Source organism: Saccopteryx bilineata, chromosome 3, assembly GCF_036850765.1.
Source record: "Saccopteryx bilineata isolate mSacBil1 chromosome 3, mSacBil1_pri_phased_curated, whole genome shotgun sequence".
Classification (NCBI taxonomy): domain Eukaryota; kingdom Metazoa; phylum Chordata; class Mammalia; order Chiroptera; family Emballonuridae; genus Saccopteryx; species Saccopteryx bilineata.
The window spans coordinates 275,716,015-275,734,549 of NC_089492.1; the positions used below are offsets into that span (position 1 = coordinate 275,716,015).

Here is an 18,535-nt window from a genome sequence, read left to right on the forward strand (position 1 = left end):
CAATGGGTATATAAGGCTGTGCAGGACTCTTGTGCGGAAATGCAAAACCCAGAGAAAAGTGTGGGCAATGAGGAGGCCAGTATGGAGCATGAGAAGACACTGGCCCTGGGAAATACTTACTGTAGTCACTCTTATTATGTGACCTTTCTGGGACAGTGTTTCTCATCTCTAACAGTGAGTATATCATTTACCACTTTGTCTGCAGACACTAATCATTTAATTTTTAGGTTCTTATAGAGAACATTAATGTCTATCTTTCCGTATCAGAAAATCAGTTTTCTAAGAGTAGAGCTCTGCCAATTATGATTACTTTGTAGTCACCGAGGCAGAATGATATAATTAATGGTTAGGAAATGGAGTCAAGTTCAAATCTTGACTCTGCTGCTTTCTAACCGTGTGGCGTTGGGCAAGTCCCTTAACCTTTCAGGACACAGTTTATTCATCGTAAAATGGGGATATGTATCTAGTTCATAGTGTCAATGCAGATAGTAAGTGAGCTGATCTATGCTGACTGCTTAGCCAGCACCTGGGATACAAGGACTCCACAGTCCATGGAGACGGGCAGAGCTGTCTTTGGGGAAGACATGTAACCTCCTGAGCCTCAGTTGTAAAGCAGAATTAGTTATACTTGCCCTACAGGGTTGTTATAAGAAGCAAGTGAGCCTGACCAGGTGATGGCGCAGTGGATAGAGCATCGGACTGGGATGTGGAAGACCCAGGTTCGAGACCCCGAGGTTGCCAGCTTCGCGGGCTCATCTGGTTTGAGCAATGCTCGCCAGCCTGGACCCAAGGTTGCTGGCTCGAGCATGGGGTTACTCAGTCTACTAAACAAGGCCCACAGTCAAGGCACGTATGAGGAAGCAATCAATGAACGGCTAAGGTGCCGCAACGAAAAACTGATGATTGATGCTTCTCATCTCTCTCTGTTCCTGTCTGTCTGTCCCTATCTATCCCTCTCTCTGACTCTCACTCTGTCTCTGTAAAAAAAAAAAAAAAAAAAAAAAAAAAAAAGAAGCAAGTGAGACAATAAATGTGAAAATACTCTGAAATACATAAGGCATGAATTGTACATAAGGCATTAATATTGTTATGCCATATTTCAAAACATTTTGGTCATAGATACTTCATTTTTAATTTCCCTTTTCTTTTATAATATTTATAAATATTTATTTTTCTGACTACAGAGATTCTGCCCACCTTCTGTGACTGATCCAATCAATTATAACTTGCTCAACATAATATCAGTGTCTGCTCGGTCAGCACTGTCCAATAGAAACATAATGGGGAGCCACAGATGTCATTTAAGTTTTCCTGGTAGCCACATTTAAAAGTCAAAAAGGAACAGGTGAAATTAATTTTAATAATATATTCTATGTAACCCAGTATATTCAAAATATTACATCTAATGAATGAAAATAATTGATTAGATGTTTTACATTCTTCCCAGCATGCTAGGTCTTTCAAACCCAGTGAATATTTTATATTCGATGTACATATTTTTTAAATATTTCAAATATTTTAAAAAATATTTACTTTTAATTATATTTGACATACAATATTATATTAGTTGCAGGTATACAACACAGTGATTAGATATTTATATAATTTACGGAGTGATCACCCTGGTAAGTCCAGGACCCACTGACACCATATGGCAGAACATCTTAACTGGGACCAGCCATGTTTCTAGGGCCCAAGAGCCACATGTGGCCAGTGACTACTGTATTGGATGGCACAACTCTAAATAGTCTTTCCCTGGGGTCATCAGAGCCTGAAAATGATGATGATGATGATGATGAAGCATTTTTCATGGCCTCTGTGCTGTTCTAAGAGTTATACATTCATCTCATTTAACATTCATAAGAATTCATGAAGTGGGTTATCTTATTCTCAATTTACAGAAGAGGAAACTGATGCTCAGAGAGGTAGAGGGACTTGCCCAAAGCCACCCAGCTCCCAGCGCGAAGGGACCATTTACACATCAGTGAGCACAGGCATATAATGGAGGTATGGAGCTGGAGAGTGATCAGTCACCATGTTCCAGCCCTGCTGGGCTTCCCTCCATGGGTTCTGTGGCTACTCTATGCCAGACCAGTGACACAGCTCAGATGCCAGTGGGGAACCCAAGACAAGAACTAGTAAACAGGCAAACAATAATTACAAACTGGCCAGCCTGGAGAGAGAGAAACAGTGGACCCTGAGGAAGAGAGAATATGTGTGAGGTGGGCAGTGACATGCTGTTTACACTGGGTGGTCAGAGAAGGCTCTGAGGCTGAGACCCAAGGATTGAAGGAAGAGCCAGCGTGGGAGGAACAGCATATGCAAAGGTCCTGGGACAGGAAACAGCTTAGCCCGGGGGGGGGGACCTACAAGAAGGTAGTTAGAGTAGCATTAACTAGGAGGGGAGGGCATGAAATGAGGAGGTGGTCAGGGATTGGTTTGTCAGGGCTCTGGAGACCCTGGGAGGGAGCTCAAATTTTGTTCTGTGTCCTGGGAAGCCTTTTAGCGGGAGGGGAGGTGTTGGGTGATGTTATCTGATGTACTTTTTAAAGAGGCTCCCTCAGGCAGCTGTATGACTGCCGTGTGGGCTAAGAGTGGATTTTGGAAAGCTGGTTAGGAAGCTGTTAAGCTAACAGCAGAGGTCGAGGCCTGGCCCGAGATAGTGAGAACGAAGGTCCTTGGTCATTGCGCCTCCTGCGTTCCTCACAGAGGTAGGTAGTGTGTCACGTGTCTGCCTCTCCAGCCCGCCGGGTGCTCCTTCCTTCAGCTTCTGTCCCCAGTGCCCAGCACGGGTCCTGGCATTCAATAAACATGCCATAAATGTTGATGACATCAAATGAACAAGTCCACCATAACTGCTCTACAGTTCTTAATCTAGAAAAGATCATTTCTCAAGTCAGAGCTCTGTCCCTCGGCCACTAGATCAATTGTAGGTGCATGTTTTTGGTTCATTATTGTTTTATTTGGCTCTGAAAGCAATACATCTCATCCTAAAATATATTCAAGCATTACAGAAAGCCATGACCTAGAAAGTGGAAGTCCCTTAAAATTCTGCTCTCCAAAGCAAAGCACCTTCAAACACCAGGGCAGTTTCGTTCCCATTCCCTTCCTCCCTCGGTCCCTCCCTCCAGGACTAGGGTTCTGCTGTCCACAGTACATGTGCATGTTCTACTCAGCTAGAGCTGGGGTGCCCCCCACCCCCCATGCAATACAATAAATTAGCTTTATTCTCTTCTAACCTGCCCGTGGAGCAGACTGTTTCCCTTGTATAATGCTGAAGTTGTCCAATGACACACATGCAGCGTGTACAAAAATGCCCTCCTTTCAGTTGCTTTTCTGTCTGGGTGAGGAAGAAAGCTGCAGGACTGTTTTGTCTACAGGTGGCTTTTTTCAGACCCGGACACAATGGCTGAGTCAACCGGCGGGGAGCAGAAATGCGATAATCCTGTTAGCCACAGTGCGCACCGAGGCCTGCCCAGGCCTTTCTCAGCCTTTGCTCACCACGGTCCCCCACTTCTCCATGCGACTCCCTTTCCCGGGCTCCGTGTTGTTACTTCCTCTCTGCCTGCTCGGCCACCCCACCGGGCTCCTCTCCCGAGTCCAGCAATTAGCCTGCTCCATCTGATCGTTTTGTTTGCTGTCTCTGCAGGCAGCCCGACCATTAGGGCCCTGGGAAAAGCTAAATTCCTCCACCTTTGTCAACACGAAATCAAAATGCCATCTGCATTTCTTGAGAAACATTTTTCTGACAAAGGAGTATCACAGAAAAATCAAACCATCCTGGCCCCAGCAAATATTTTCTCTCATTCGGTAAATATTCCCAGCCATCGTGGGGACAATTTTTATGGCAACTTTTATCTCATGAACATAAGAGACTGACTGCAAATTGGCATTTAAAATATTTATGATTCACTTGTAACATAAGAACGATCTCAGGGTTATTGGTTTTTTTTTTTTTTTCTTCTCTGTTATTTTTAGAGTTCAGAACACACTGGACATTCTCAAATGTATATTGTGTGGATCGACCAAAAATTCTTAATTTCTGGTCAGTTCAGAAAAATCAAGACAAAAGAGTGCTTACAACTCCGATTGTAATCCTAAAGTACATGATTTCTTTTTATGCCCCAGTGCCTGTTTTTCTAGAAGGACTGTTTGAACAGTGAGGAATCAGGTGGGGATGTGTAGGACTCAGTGTTCTGAAGAGAATAAAAACCATAGTAAAATAAAAATAATTCGCACAAGGAGAGTTTACATTGTTTTTTTAAAAACACTTTGCTATAGAGGATTTTCGTCAACCTCCTGCCCCTTCTCCCACCTGAACAACACCCTCTCAGGTGGGGCAGGGATTATCTGAGCTATAATACAGATGAGGTGGCTCAAGTTCAGAGAAAGTAAACCACTTGTGCAGGATCACCAGCCCTGTGTACAGCACAAGTGAGCCCAGAGCCAGGTCTGCAGGCTGTCTCTTGGGCACACGGTCCCTCTGTGCCAGACACTTGCTCTTAATCCCGAACTCATAGACTGCCCCCGCTGGGGTGAGGGCACCATCAGTGTGAGCTTTTCCACTCACATCAGTTCATTTTCTGAGGAAAATTTTGAATTTGATTTTGCACCTACATGTGATACTTATCCAAGTGAGATGCCAAATACAGAGACAGAGAAGGCTGCATATGCCCCTCTTTATGCTTGCCATCTCTACTGAAGTTCTTACTTTGTTCCTTGAGCATCCGTATAACCATTACTTTGAACTTTTTTTTTTTTTTTTTTGGTGAAACAGAGAGAGAGACAGAGAGAGGAACAGATAAGGACAGACAGACAGGAAGGGAGAGAGATGAGAAGCATCAATTCTTCATTGCAGCTCCTTAGTCTCTTTAGTTGTTTATTGATTGCTTTTTCATATGTGCCTTGACTGGAGGGGTACAGCAGAGCGAGTGACCCCTTGCTCAAGCCAGCGAGCTTGGGCTCAAGCCAGCAACCCTGGGGGTCATATCTTTGATCCCATGCTCAAGCCATCGATCTTATGCTCAAGTTGGTGAGCCCATGCTCAGCCAGATGAGCCCGCACTCAAGCCAGCGACCTTGGGGTTTCCAACCTGAGTCCTCTGCTTCCCAGTTTGATGCTGTATCCACTGCACAGCCTGGTCAGGCGACTTTAAACTTTATATCTGATAAATTGCTTATCTCCATTTCATTTAGGTCTTTTTCTGGAGATTTTTTTTTGTTCTGTCATTTGGGGCCTGTTCCTTTTCCTCCTCATTTTGGCTGCCTCTTTGTGATCGTTTCTGTATATTAGAGATCTGCTATGAGCTCCAGTCTTTGTGGGGTGGCCTTATGCACAGTAGGTGTTCTGTTGGGTTCAGTGGTGCAGTCTCCTTGATCACCTGAGCTGGGTGCCCCAGGCATGTGTTATGTTGTAATTGAGTCCTGGAAACCTTACCTCTTGAGACAGTATGTATGGACTCCCTGGAGAGCATTATGCTAAGTCAGAGAAAGAAAAGTATCATATGATTTCACTCACATGTGGAATCTAATGAAGAAAATGAACTAAAAAGAAAAATAAGAGACAGACTCATAGATAGAGAGCAGGCTGACAGCTGTCAGGGGTGGCAGCTGGATCAGAGGGGTGGAGGAATTGAGCAAAAAAGAACAAAAAAAAAGAGAGAGAGAGAAGCTCAGGGACACAGACAGCAGCGTGGTGATTGCCAGGGGCGGAGGTGGAGAAGGGTGTGGGGGATTAATGGTGATGAATGAAGACTTGACTTGGGGAGGGGTGATCACAACACGGTGCACAGAGATGGGTTATAGAATCGGGTACCTGCAATTTGTGTAATTATGCTAACCAGTGTCCCTCCAGTAGATTTAATATTTTTTAAAAAAAGAAAAGGCACTGGGCCCACCGGGCTGGTTTATTTTCCCTCCCAGGCCTCAGTCTCTTGCTGCAGGCAGAAAAACAATGTCAGCGCTCGAGCCGGGTTTGTGTCCAAAACCCAGAAAGGATATGTCACCGTTGCTGGAGGACCTGCCCCCGGTAAGCAGTCACCTTGTACTGGCTTTGATGTGAGGGTTTCTGTCCAGATCTGATCTGAGGGCACCCTTTCCTTCACGGGGAGGCTCTGGAAGGAGTTAGGCTTTGGGGAGGTGTGGGCGGAGGCAGGTGTTGAAAAAGAGGAGAAGGGGGGAGGAAAAGACCAGCTGTTCCCCTTCTGGGAAGAAGGGCTGGCTCTGGAAACGTCCCCAAAGAAGCCTTTTATGACAGGGCGCACTTGCTGTGGGCAGCCAGGTAGGGAAGTGGCTCCTCACCACAGAAGTGCGGACATTGCCATGCCTCGGCCACCATCACAGAACACCGGGGGGTGCACGACACAGTGTCCCGACACTCAGCCGCAGTGTTCCTATCCTCCTCCGCCTGGAGGCTATTTGTCATCTAGTCATCAAGCCATGGAGGACAGCTCCGATTCCTGAGTGCCCACTCCCTGCTAAGTATATATTTTCCCTACATTCTGCACACATCTATCCTCACAGGTCCATGCCTCTAGCCCTTGATTCAGGTGAGGAAACGGAGGCCCAGAGATCTGAAGTGACGTGCCCAGTGTCACATGGCAGACCTAAGCCCAGAGGTCTCTGACAGAGGGGTCTGTTACCCTGCTATTCTACTGTGACCTCTGAAATCGCCAGGATTCAGGAACACAAAATTACCTGCAAGCGTTTTCCCCACCGGGCTGTGCCCCTCCTGGGCCCTCAGACCTCCTCCCCGGCCTTTCAGCCACGGTGAAAAGTCCCCAGAGAGGTCTGCACTCCGGGAGCACTCATTCTGTTAGATGGGCCTGACGGGGGAGCTGAAGACCCCCGGGGCAGCCGCTAGCCAGGACCCCGCTAGCCACGACCCCGAGGAGCTGGAGGGCCTGCCTCTGCAGTCACGCCTCTCGGAGGGGGTGTGGATAAAATTGCAGCACATGTCAGATTTCAGCAAATCCAGATTAAAGCTGAGATCAGTCTGCAGCTGAAGAACAAAACCAGCCCTAATTAGGAGGCTAAGCCCGGCTAAAGCTCCCCTGCCTTGCATCATGCCAGGCAAAGCTCCACCTTGTTTGTTTATACAGGAGAACAAAGCCGGCATCCCTGGGTTTGACCAGAGGCCCGCCTGTGAATCCCGGGCCTCCGCCTCGGGATATGGGCAGCCTCGCAGCCAGCCACAGGTGCCCACTCCCTCTGGGAGGGTCTGAGGGGTCCCCAGCCCCTATGACAGAGCACAGGAGGGGGAGGTGGACACCAGTATCTGTTAAACTCCTACTGTGTACCAGAGGCTTTACAGCTCTCAGAACCCTGCAAGCAATTGCCCAGCACATGATCACGTGCTCAGAAGGTGTGAGCTATTAATATGACTTTATGTCCATTTTTCACATGAAAAGGATACTTAGAAAGTAGGTGACTAGCCCAGAGTGCCATTGGATTTGAATCCAGACTTATCTGGCTTAACGCCTGCCTGGTGCGGCAGACACCTCCCCCACCTCCACTTGCCAGGAGCCAGAGCCTGGGGAGCTTGTCCCTCTGCCAGAAACACTCTGCTTTGACCCTTTGGAAGTAATGGAAGTAGCGCCTGGTGTCTGCCTCTCCCTCCCTGGCATCCGTGCTCTCCATCCGCCCCACTGCTCTGCCTTCCCTGCCGCAGGGGCGCAGGGCCTGGGCTGCCTTCAGCTCCGGACAGGATGCTCACCTTCCCTCCATGTGCTGGTTGGATTTTCTAAAGTTTCCATGTACCAACCACACCACCAATGTCCTCCTCTATTTTTCCCTTTTAAAACAAGGTTATTAGAACACAGGGAAATACCGATATTTAAGTGTCACTTGAAAAACGTAGGTTACAGAACTGAAGCCACCTCGTGAGCTCAACATCAGGACACAAGGTCTTTCTACACTCAGGAACCAGAATGTTACCCTTAGTTGTCCCTGAGCATGGGGACACGAATGCCTTTTTCCTCTACTTCTGCTTTTCAGCATTTTATAATCAAGCACTGCTCTAATCTTTTTTGATAGGAGTAAAAGGGAGAGAGATAAAAAGAAACAAAGGCAATGTGAGAGATATATACCAATATTATAAATGCTGCTAGCTGGACAGCCGCTTTTTTTTTTTTAAACTTAACCATACACTGGGAACATCTTTTCAAATTCTTAAAAACCCTCCTAGAACAATCATTTTTTATAAATGGATAGATAGTATTCTATTGTCCAGCGGTACCATAAATTTAGAAATAAATGCGCTCTTATTGGAAATGTAAGTTGTTATACACCGATCACTAATATAGATCCAGTGGCAGCAAATATCCTTGTGGTTCACAACTTGTGATCAAAATTATTTCTTTTTTTTTTTTCTTTCATTTTTTTTCTTTCTGAAGCTGGAAACGGGGAGAGACAGTCAGACAGACTCCCACATGCGCCCGACCGGGATCCACCCGGCACGCCCACCAGGGAGCGATGCTCTGCCCCTCTGGGGCGTTGCTCTGCCGCGACCAGAGCCACTCTAGCGCCTGGGGCAGAGGCCACAGAGCCATCCCCAGCGCCCGAGCCATCTTTGCTCCAGTGGAGCCTTGGCTGCGGGAGGGGAAGAGAGAGACAGAGAGGAAGGAGGGGGGGGTAGAGAAGCAAATGGGCGCTTCTCCTATGTGCCCTGGCCAGGAATCGAACCCGGGTCCCCCGCATGCCAGGCCGACGCTCTACCGCTGAGCCAACCGGCCAGGGCCAAGATTACTTCTTTAAATTAAAGTGAAATTGCTAAGTCAAAGGTATTTAAAATATTTCCGGGTTTTGCTCTGTGTGGTCGGACTGCCCGTCAGCACAGGGATAATTTGTCCCCTGCTTCTAGGAGGCGCCTGGCTCCCCTGCCTATCACTGAGTGTGACCGTTTAAGTAAACTCTTGCTGATCAAATACCATAATGTTGTTTCCAGTACTTTTGCGATGAAAAATAAAATTTTATTGAAAACAAAATCAACTTTACAGTGTTCGGAAAATTGGGAATATTTTTCCCACCCCGAACGCCACCGCTAATATAATAATTTCCACTATCCTGGGTGCCCGCCTCTTTTGATTCAGACATATTCATTTGTACCTAGATGTCAGCACAGCACATAGAGACTTTCAGGATTTATTTTGCTTTTCCACGCACCTTTATTTTCAGGAACATGGCTGTGTGGGCTCTGGTCTTTGTATCTCTCACCTTCGTGGCTGACATGTCACCAGACTGGGCTGGAGACAGTACGGCTCTCCCTTCTCACATTGCAGCGACGGCCGTGGTGCACATCTTCATGCTTAAGCTTCTCCATGATGCCGAATGACGCTCCTAACCTCTGAGTAGCGGGGAGCCTGGTGCGCAGACATCTTCAAGGCTCTTGCCTGGAACTGCTGCTCGTACCCTAGAACGCCTGCACCCGTTGGCAGGGCTGCCGACCACGTAGTGGGGAGACCTCTCCCTCTTCACCCCAGCTCAGATCATGCTGTTCCTTCCTGAAGCTTTGTGTGCACATGTGTTTCATTCTGTCACTGATTCCTGAGACAGGGCACAGTGGGAAAGCAGGGACTGTAGAGTAGAGACAGGTGGCCCTGGGATTACACAGTAGATGTTCAATAAATATTTGTTGATTGCAAAATAGTTACAAAACAACTATTATGGGCCAGGAATCTGGAATGTTACTGGACTGATATAACCACCCGGTTGTTGAAAGAATTATTATTCTTACCATATAGAGGAGGAAGCTGGGCTTAGAACCCAGTGAGATGAATGTCTTCGGGCAAATTACTTAATATCTCTGGGTCTCCGATTCCTCGTGGTCAGAATGGAGGCTGCTGGGAGGATTAATAAGCTAAGTGTGTGATGCATGTGGCACGAATTCTCTAAGTGGTAAGTATTATTTTTAGTTATTTTAGGCAGTCCTTTCATCTGACCATCTCAGAGTGATATCACCTTGTAGCCATTAAATGTATTCTTGGGTGTTAAGAATGGCTTTTTATTTATTTGGGAAGAGTTTCTTATTCTTTTTTTTTAAAATTTCTGTTTAGGACATTATAATATCAACGAGTCCCTTGTGAAGCTGTCACCAAAGATATTAATGTCCTGTTTTAAATCAAAAACTCTTCGTGAATTTAAACTGACGTCAACAGGCCCGGGACCCGGTTATTACAACCCAAATGATCACACCAAAATTTCGAAAAAGGCCCTCATCCCGTGAGTTCTGATCTTTCTGCTTTTTCTCTTGAAAGGTGGTTCTGGGAAGGACCCCGACATGGGTAGAAAAGGAAGGGGGATCACTGCTTGTCAGGACACTGTGCCAGGTCGCTCTCCAGGTTGACATACAGTAGGTGCTCAATAATTATGTATTATATGCATTTATTGAGCAACTACTATGTACTAGGAATTTAGCATCTAATTCAGTTATCATAATAACCCTGTTGTAAGAATTATTCTTCCTGGAGGAGGGAGGTTGGCATCAGTATGGCTGAGAGATTTGCCAAAGTTCACACGGCTAACTTGGGGTGCCGCAGAGAGTCCGGCTCAGGACCACCTGGCCTTTCCACATTCCCCCACGATGACGTACCCTCTTGGGGCTGACTTTCTTCTATTTTATAACAGAAAATCTCCCCTGGGGTGGCAGGACACACAGAGCCTGTGGAGTTCTCATCGTTTTGTACTGACAGGTTAAGAGTCTAGACTTTGAAGTTGGTCAGACTTGCTGGATTGAAACTTCAGCTCTGCTGGTTTCATGCTTTGTGACCTTGCGCCCTGGACTAGCGCCTCTGAGCCCCCATGCCCTCATCTGCAAAGTGGGAGTGATTCATGCCTCATCGTGTCATTTGCAGATTTAAAAACATATCCTTCACATGTTTACCAGGTGCAAATGGTGACTTAATATTAACACAGATTTAAAAAGTGAAGGCAGGAATTAGTGTCACCCTTTTTAATATCCTACCCACTTAATGTTACTTTCACCCAAGAAGCAAAGAACTCAAAGGGCTTATTTATTCCTCAGATGGTTCTAGAACTTCTAAAACTACCTGCAGTTAAGGTCAATACCGTCTAAGACCTCACCCCTGAAGAGTCCTCTCCAGGCAGGACTGGCTGCTGGGAGGGCTGACCGGAAGGGCTGGGACTGAGAGCATAGGCACCTGGGCACCTCGGAGCGGGTGACTGGGCTCATAACCACAGTAGGTCAGAAGTCGGGCACCCTAGAGAGGCTGGCAGCATTGGGCATACTCTGACCATTAGCTCAGGGCAAGGAGAGGGACGTGAGGGGGAAGAGCGAGATACGAACTTGATGAGTGCAACTTAGGATCCCGACCTCAGAGGGAGTCAACAGGGTAAGCTTCTTCTGCCCGTTGGTTCTTAGGTGCGGCACATCTACCCTCCACAGGCTGCCGGGGCTCAGGACTAGGGCGGGACACGCTCTAGGAACAGGCTCTCTCCACTCATCAGGGACTTCCTGCCGCCAGGTGGCTCAGGGCACCCCTGCACGCCGCCTTTCCCTACCCGGCCAGCAACCAGAGTGGGCACGGGGACGGGCTTTGGAGTTAGCAGACCGGAGTGTGAGTCCCGACTCTGTCCCTCACATACACTTCTCTCTGAACTTCAGTTTCCACGTTACTAGGTGGCAGTAAGAACCTTATCTCATAGGTGTGCTGCGAGGATTAGATGAGAAAGTGCTTGAAAAATAGCTATTACTGTTAACAGCTGCTATTATTCTAGATCCTACAGGCACATTAGGCGATAGGAAGCAGCTGGTACTTGGTATGGCCGCTCAAGCCCCCAGCCCGCATCCGGAAGCTTCACCAGGAAATGGTGAAAGGAGCGGGGAGAATACTCAGTGTTGAACTGCTTTCCCCAGAGAAGTGTCACTCGGCTTTGCTGGAGTTTGAATGAGTGGTTTGAAATGTTCTCATGTAACGGCCTTTGCGCCTGTCAGTCCGCAGGCTCTGGAGGTTTCTGATTCTGTACTGGAGGCTGTGGAGCTGCTCAGGCGAACAAAACACCATGCACACCGTCAGCCAGGCTCACTGGGGAACAGCCGAGGGCAGGGCAGGGAGGCTGCCACAAAACGCTGGGCCGCGGGGCGCACATGGCCGCAAGGGTGGTCTCTCCCGCGGGGCAGTGTGGGGCGCGGGCGTGTCGCAGGCGTCCAGGCCTCACAGGCCCCTGGGAGCATCACAGTGAGCATGGGCTTATTAAAGGCTCTGAGGAGGCCTGCAGTTAAGGAACCTGTTAAGCCCAGTGCCTCTTAAATTCGGGTTTGCCTTGGTGAGTAGGTGCTGTCCCAGCTTCTGCGGCGCAACATCTGTGTGAACCGGCTCCGTGGTGTGGGGCTGCTCTCGGCACCTCCCGGGGCCTTCATTCCTCCATGTGTGAAAAGAGGGAAGGTCTTTCCACTTCTGACACTCCGTGACCCCCGGCTTCTCACCGTGTTGCTCAGGAGGGCGTATAGGGGCAGCGAATACGGAGCCAGCCAGGACCCCACAATAGAGGTCCAAAATAGATATTTTTGAATGGACATGGGAAGGATGAAGCCGATAAAGCTGTAATTTCATTTTAAAAAAAGAAGAAGATAAGCCTGATGAGGTGGTGGCGCAGTGAATAGAACGTCGACCTGGGATGCTAAGGACTCACATTCGAAACTCCAAGGTCACTGGCTTGAGCACGGGCTCACCAGCTTGAGAGTGGGATCATAGACATGACCCCATGGTCGCTGGCTTGAGCCCAAGGTCTCTGGCTTGAACAAGGGGTCGTATGGAGGGAATGTCCAAGATCCAAGCTCTTAAAGTTGAGTCTTGTCAGCTCTCCTGTGTCCCTGGAGCGAGAGGGACAGGACTGCCCGGGCGCTGATGTGCTGGGATTGTCAGGTCCCTGAGAAGGTCTGGATAGTTTCCTGTCACATGCACTGAACACGCATGTGACAGGGTGTCTTGGGTTGGAAGTGCTTGGCTCCCCATTTTGGGGCAGGGTTCCAGTTTGCAGTGATATTTTGGTTCTGCTTTCTTCAGGATGTAGGAAGACTCTGGTAGATATTCATTCTCCCTGGAGTTGTCAGTCCCATGTTACCAACTAACAGAAGCAAAGCCCAGAGAGGTGAGAAGTTGGGGGTGTGCAGGAGGCGCAGGGGGCCTGAGCTTGTCACTTGTCCTGGAGAGGCAGTGTAGCACAGCGGGTATAAGCGCAGGCTGGAAGCTAAACCCCCCCCCATAACCTTCTGCCTTCCCCACTGAGAACCTAGGGGGTCGGGGGTGAGGGTTGGGTCATTTAACTCTCCAAGAAATTCAAATTCATTATCTGTGAATTGGAACAAACACGTCACAAGGTGCTTGCCAGGGTAAAACAAGGTAACTCACGGAGCTCACCAGGCATGGCACACGGGGAGCTTTAGCTATGCATTGAAGAGGGTCCTCTACACCTGACTGATGTTTCCTGAGTGGCCCAAATAGGGCGGATGCTGTGCTAAGGGCTGGCAGGTTGTTAATGCGGCCATTGCTGGGTTCCTTAGTTGAAGAACACGTCACAGTGTCTCTCTGTGACGGCCACCTTGCTGACACCAAGCTAAGAAGATTTATCGGCTTCCAGGGGTCTTTAGAAGGGAAGAGAAGTGTCAGCCAAGGTTCCACTTCTTCAGGTCTTGAGTATTCGTCACGGTGATGACTCAGTCCAGCAGGGTGAGTCAGGGTAAGGGCTTTTGGAAATCAAAACAGTTCCTCCTAGCTGCTGCCTTTCGACTCACGCTCACCAGCAAGGACGTGAAACACCCGCTGACATCCTTCTAACCCTTGATCTACTTCCTGGAGTTTTAAGCCACTGGTTTCGCACCGACACGCTGCCCTGACAGCCAGGGCCGAGAAATCAAGCCTGTTGGCCCCACTTCAATTTGGCTAATTACGAGAGACCCACCTAAAGTTCCCCTAGGATTTTCAATTAGATATGGGCGCCTCTTCCCAAGCTGTAATCTGTCACCTGCTACCCTGTTAAACAGATACTGCATTCCACCCCAGAGGCATCGGCTGCCCTTTAATGATGAGAAAAAATTGCCCCTTTATCCCTCCAGACCCTGGGAATCCCCGAGGCAGAGTGAATCTGCCTGGGAGTGTCCGGAGGGTCTCGGGTGCCTTCCCCCCAGTGACCTGCTGAGTCCTCCGAGACATTCATTGTTCTCGGGGGATTTGCAAACGGCTCACATTGGAAGCTGCAAACACAGTTAATCCAGTTGTGGCCAACTCAGAGCCTTTGATAGATGTTTTCTTTCCACGGGGCAGAACCCAGTTGGCTTTTATAACCGAGCAGTGAGGCTCGTAAACGCCCTGGTCACAAAGCACTGAGGGCTGCCCTTGGTTTGATCCAGCCCGACCTTCGCGGTTTGCCAAGCCCCCATCCCACCCCAACCACACGGAGGACACAGCCCTGGACAATCATAAAACTGTCTGGGGTGGGGGGTGTTTCAGATGTCTGGGCTCTCCTACTTGCTTCAACCCCTCTGCTTTTCTCTGCCATTCAGCAAATCTCAGACACAACCCCCTCCTATAAAGAGCTAGGCCAGTGAGGAGCATAGAAAATGTTGCATATTCTGTGGTGAGAAGAGAATGTAAGGAGAGGGCAGCTGCAGCGATATGATCTGGTGTCATGCTCCTAACTCTCCTGCAGGTCAGTACTGTACATAGACCACAGATGAAGTGCGGACTCACCAAGGTGCTGGAGCAGGGCGAGGAATCCAGGTCCATTGACTCCAGAGCCCTTGCCCCCCACCAGGGAGGGAGTGGGGGACAGGGGAGGGGAGAGGGCAGTGGCCAGAGAGGTTTTGCCGCAGGAGGAGAGAAGTGAGGACTGAATCAGAGTTTGCAGGGAAAGCAGGTGCTCCGGCAGAAGGAACAGCGTGGGCAAAGGCACGGAGTTGCTGAACAGGGTGGTGTTGGGTGTTTCTGGAAGGTAACCTGGGAGCATAGGGTGGCGGCATAGGAGGTTAGGCTGGATTGAGAGGCCATACATGGAAACTTTTCCTGTAGCTTCTCATCGGGGTCTGTGAGGCTGGATGGTCAGAAACAAGCAAACAACCCAGAAATCGTGGGTGGGTTGAGGTTTGAAGTCAATCCCGGCGGCTGATCCTTTGACTCCTAGCATCCTAGTTCCTGTCACATGGGGCTATAGCTTCCGCCCCTGCTGTTTCCTCTGCTGGAAATGCCCCTTCCCTACTTTTCCTACCAGAATTTCTGCTTATCTTTTAGGGCAAATGCTCTCTCTTCTAGGGGAGATTTCTGGATTTACCCCATTGGAATCAGCCTCTCTCTCTCTCTCTCTCTCTCTTCTCAATGTAGTTTTTATCTCTGGTCTAACAGTAAATGTTTTTTTAAAAAAACGGCTTTTCTAAGGACGCACAGCTGGGGGCTGGGGCAGTGGAGAGTCACTTCCTCAAGGGGAAGTCAGTCTGAGTGCAAAGCTGTACTGCCTTAAGTTGTCACCAGCATGATAGTCACTGGCAGTGGACTGTCAAGCTGCCAGGGGAATTCAGGGTCTGTGTCTCAGCACAGAAGAGTATGGACTCCCCAGAGGGCCTGGTGCAGAGGTGCACACGTGGTTGCACTCTCTAACATCCAGAGGGTTGAGTAGACAGGGCTGAGCCACTCCTGGGCGTGCTGATGGAGTGGAGGGCGAGGGACCTCTCTCCCCCATTCTCACCAAGACTGCTGAGACACCGAGCCAGCCTGCTCAGCCTCCTGCAGGCCGGCCCTGGTTGGGAAAAGAGACACCTCGTGTGTCTTCTCAAAGAACCGGCTAGGGGCTGACCTAGACTGTGGGGTGGCCTCATAAAATGGGTGGGCTCATTTCAGACCTAATGTCCAGGAATCAAGCCTGTTTCTCAAAGGTGCCAGTCACAGACTCATCAAATTTCTGGGGGTTCTTTGAAGGGCTGACCTAAGCCAGAACAAGGAGCAGCCAGCTTTGATTTACAAGGGGAGAGGTGGTTGCCTGACCTGTGGTGGCGCAGTGGATAAAGCGTCAACCTGGAAATGCTGAGGTCGCCGGTTCGAAACCCTGGGCTTGCCTGGTCAAGGCACATGGCAGTTGATGCTTCCAGCTCCTCCCCCCTGTCTCTCTCTCCTCTCTCTCTCTCTCTCCTCTCTAAAATGAATAAATAAAAGAAAAAAAAGAAAAATAAATAAAAGGGGAGAGGTGGTTGATCACACACTATAACCAGTTCTTCCATGCCAACCGGAGGGAAGAGGGTGAGGCAATGTTTTTTCCCCTTTTCTATGGGCACCTTGGTTCTAAATATAAGCATCAAAGCCTGCAGTTCCTGCCCATGGGGAACAGAAGATGCGAGTCTCGGGACGGTTTCCTGTGGCTTCCAGCCGCCTCCCCTGGCAGCGTGTGTCCCCCCTCTGGGTGACTCTGTGCGGGGGCCCTCTAGCCTCCCACTCCTGAGGCTTGGCTGCTCCTCTGAGACCAAGCGGCAGGCAGAGGTGCTGTAGGGACCGTAATAATGACAATGACTGCTTTTATTGAGCACTTACTATGTGGTGACACTACGTTTGGTGCCTTCCTAGCCTTTTCTCCATTCATCAACTCCTTTATAAAGAGTAGGTGTTTTTGCACCTTGCCACAGGTAGACAGGTCAGGGGACTTGTCTGAGGTCTCAGAGGCAGTGAGTGGCATGACTAGAATTCAGACTCAAAACTCAAAAATACCCCTCTGCCACAATGCCTTCCCCAAATTGTCAGGCACGTGAGACTTGAGTTCTGGTGCCGGCATGGCCAGTGATGTGCTCTGCACTTCGGATTGCTTTCTTTCTCTGGGCACCAACTTCTTCAGCAAAATAAGGAGGTTGGATAAGACTTCTCTAGGTCCCCACTTGCTCTCTGAGCCTAAAAACACCCCTGTTTCAGAAGGTACTGGTTAAAAGGCAGCAGAGGCCCAGGGACCAGGAATCCTAGTCCCCTCCTCTGTTCTGGTGGGACAGCTCTGAGCTGGGGTGAGTCCTGTGGCCGTTCAGTGCTCTGAGAACTTTCTCTTCCTTTTTGGCGAGAGACCTTTGAAGAAGCTTCAGGTGTGGGGCAGACGTAGGCAGCCCTTCTATTGCATGGCCAGGAGAGCAGCCTGTTTCCCATAACAACCCCGTAATCTCCTGGGCAACCCAGTGCACCTCTTTGAATCAAGGCTTGCTGGACTGCCACAGCTGCAAGGGACCTCAGAGGTCATCATGTCCAGCGCCCTCATTTTACAGTTGGGGAGACTGAGGCACAGAGTGAGTTAGTGGCAGAGCTAGGGCTGAAGTACGGGTTCCACTTCTCATGCATTTATTCTCTCAGGACTAGACACGAGAGGCTCCCTTTCCTGGGTGGGGGGTCGGTGCGGGGAGGAGACAGATCTGGAAGCAATCGATGCAGTGTAAGTGGTGAGTGTTATGCCGAGGCCCCTTAATTTCCAACCTCGTATTGTTCTACTCTCACATCCCACCACGACAGGAAGACATTCAGTAGGATTCTGGAACATCAGCGCTGCAACAGCCTCTAGAGATCTACTAGTCTTGGGATAGCAAATCCCTGGAATTCGGGATGCCTGCTTTCTCTTCCTGGCCATGGCAGACATCACAAGTAGATCACCAATGCTCTTCCCACGGAGCCCATGTGAAGTCTCCGTTCTTTACATAGAGCTCTAGCCAGGCACTACCTCGGGCCGAGGTGACAAGGAGATAAATGCTGCCTGTCCTTCCTAATGAGCTCAATGACATTGCTGCAACAATGATGTGTGCTAAGCTCTCACTGAGTGCTGGGCCATGTCTGTGCTGTAGTTGCACCATCTCCTTTAACCCTGACAACAAGCCTAGGAGGTAGGAACTATTATGGTGGCCACTGTGCAGATGAGGAAACTGAGGTCCCAGGGCCCCCAGGTCATGAGCAGTGGAGCCCTAAGAAGAAACAGGTCTCCCGATGCCATGTCCAGTCCTCTTGTAGACAGCTTGGTGCTGGGCAGGTCTTGGCTATGTCTTAAAACTACCATTTCCCCAATAGACTGCTTTAGTGACATCTTCACATTTTGTCTTTCCTGAAGGAGACACCCCGTCCTGAACTTCTCGGCCCATCCTCTGCCTCTGCCCCCAAAGCCGCCTCTGCCGGGCCCTGGTCAGTACGAGATCGTGGACTACACGGGGCCCCGCAAGCAGTTCGTCTCCAGTGCGTCGTTTGTGTCCAGCACCAGCCGGTGGACGCTGGCGCCCACCCAGCCAGGCCTGCCCGGCCCAGGTCAGAGGATTGTTTGAAATGATTGTAAAATCCGAATCTGGAATTGTTTGTCATTCCCGGGCCATTAAACGCCACTGATTTATAGGCTGTTTGCCAAACAGGTTATAGGGGTTAGAGTAGATTTAGAAGACTTTTCAGCTTATACTTTCAGAGTATGAAAGGTTTGGGTTTTGGGGTTTTTTTTTAGGTGAAAGGGCTCTTAGAGCAGGTTTTCTGGAAAACCACTGTCTTAGAGATGGTTCAGGCCAGGGATTTATAACCAAGGACCGCGGATGTCAA

The 18,535-nt window shown here is 49.2% G+C and overlaps 1 protein-coding gene across 1 annotated transcript in view; it reads left to right on the forward strand.

Annotated features, from left to right (window-relative positions):
- STPG1 (sperm tail PG-rich repeat containing 1) overlaps positions 1-18,535 on the forward strand; it is a 42,725-nt gene that overhangs the window by 20,888 nt on the left and 3,302 nt on the right. Inside the window, exons 5-7 of the mRNA XM_066266572.1 lie at positions 5,922-6,027; positions 10,052-10,217; positions 18,066-18,256. Coding sequence (XP_066122669.1) covers positions 5,922-6,027; positions 10,052-10,217; positions 18,066-18,256 — 463 coding nt within the window. The remainder of the gene's footprint in view (positions 1-5,921; positions 6,028-10,051; positions 10,218-18,065; positions 18,257-18,535) is intronic.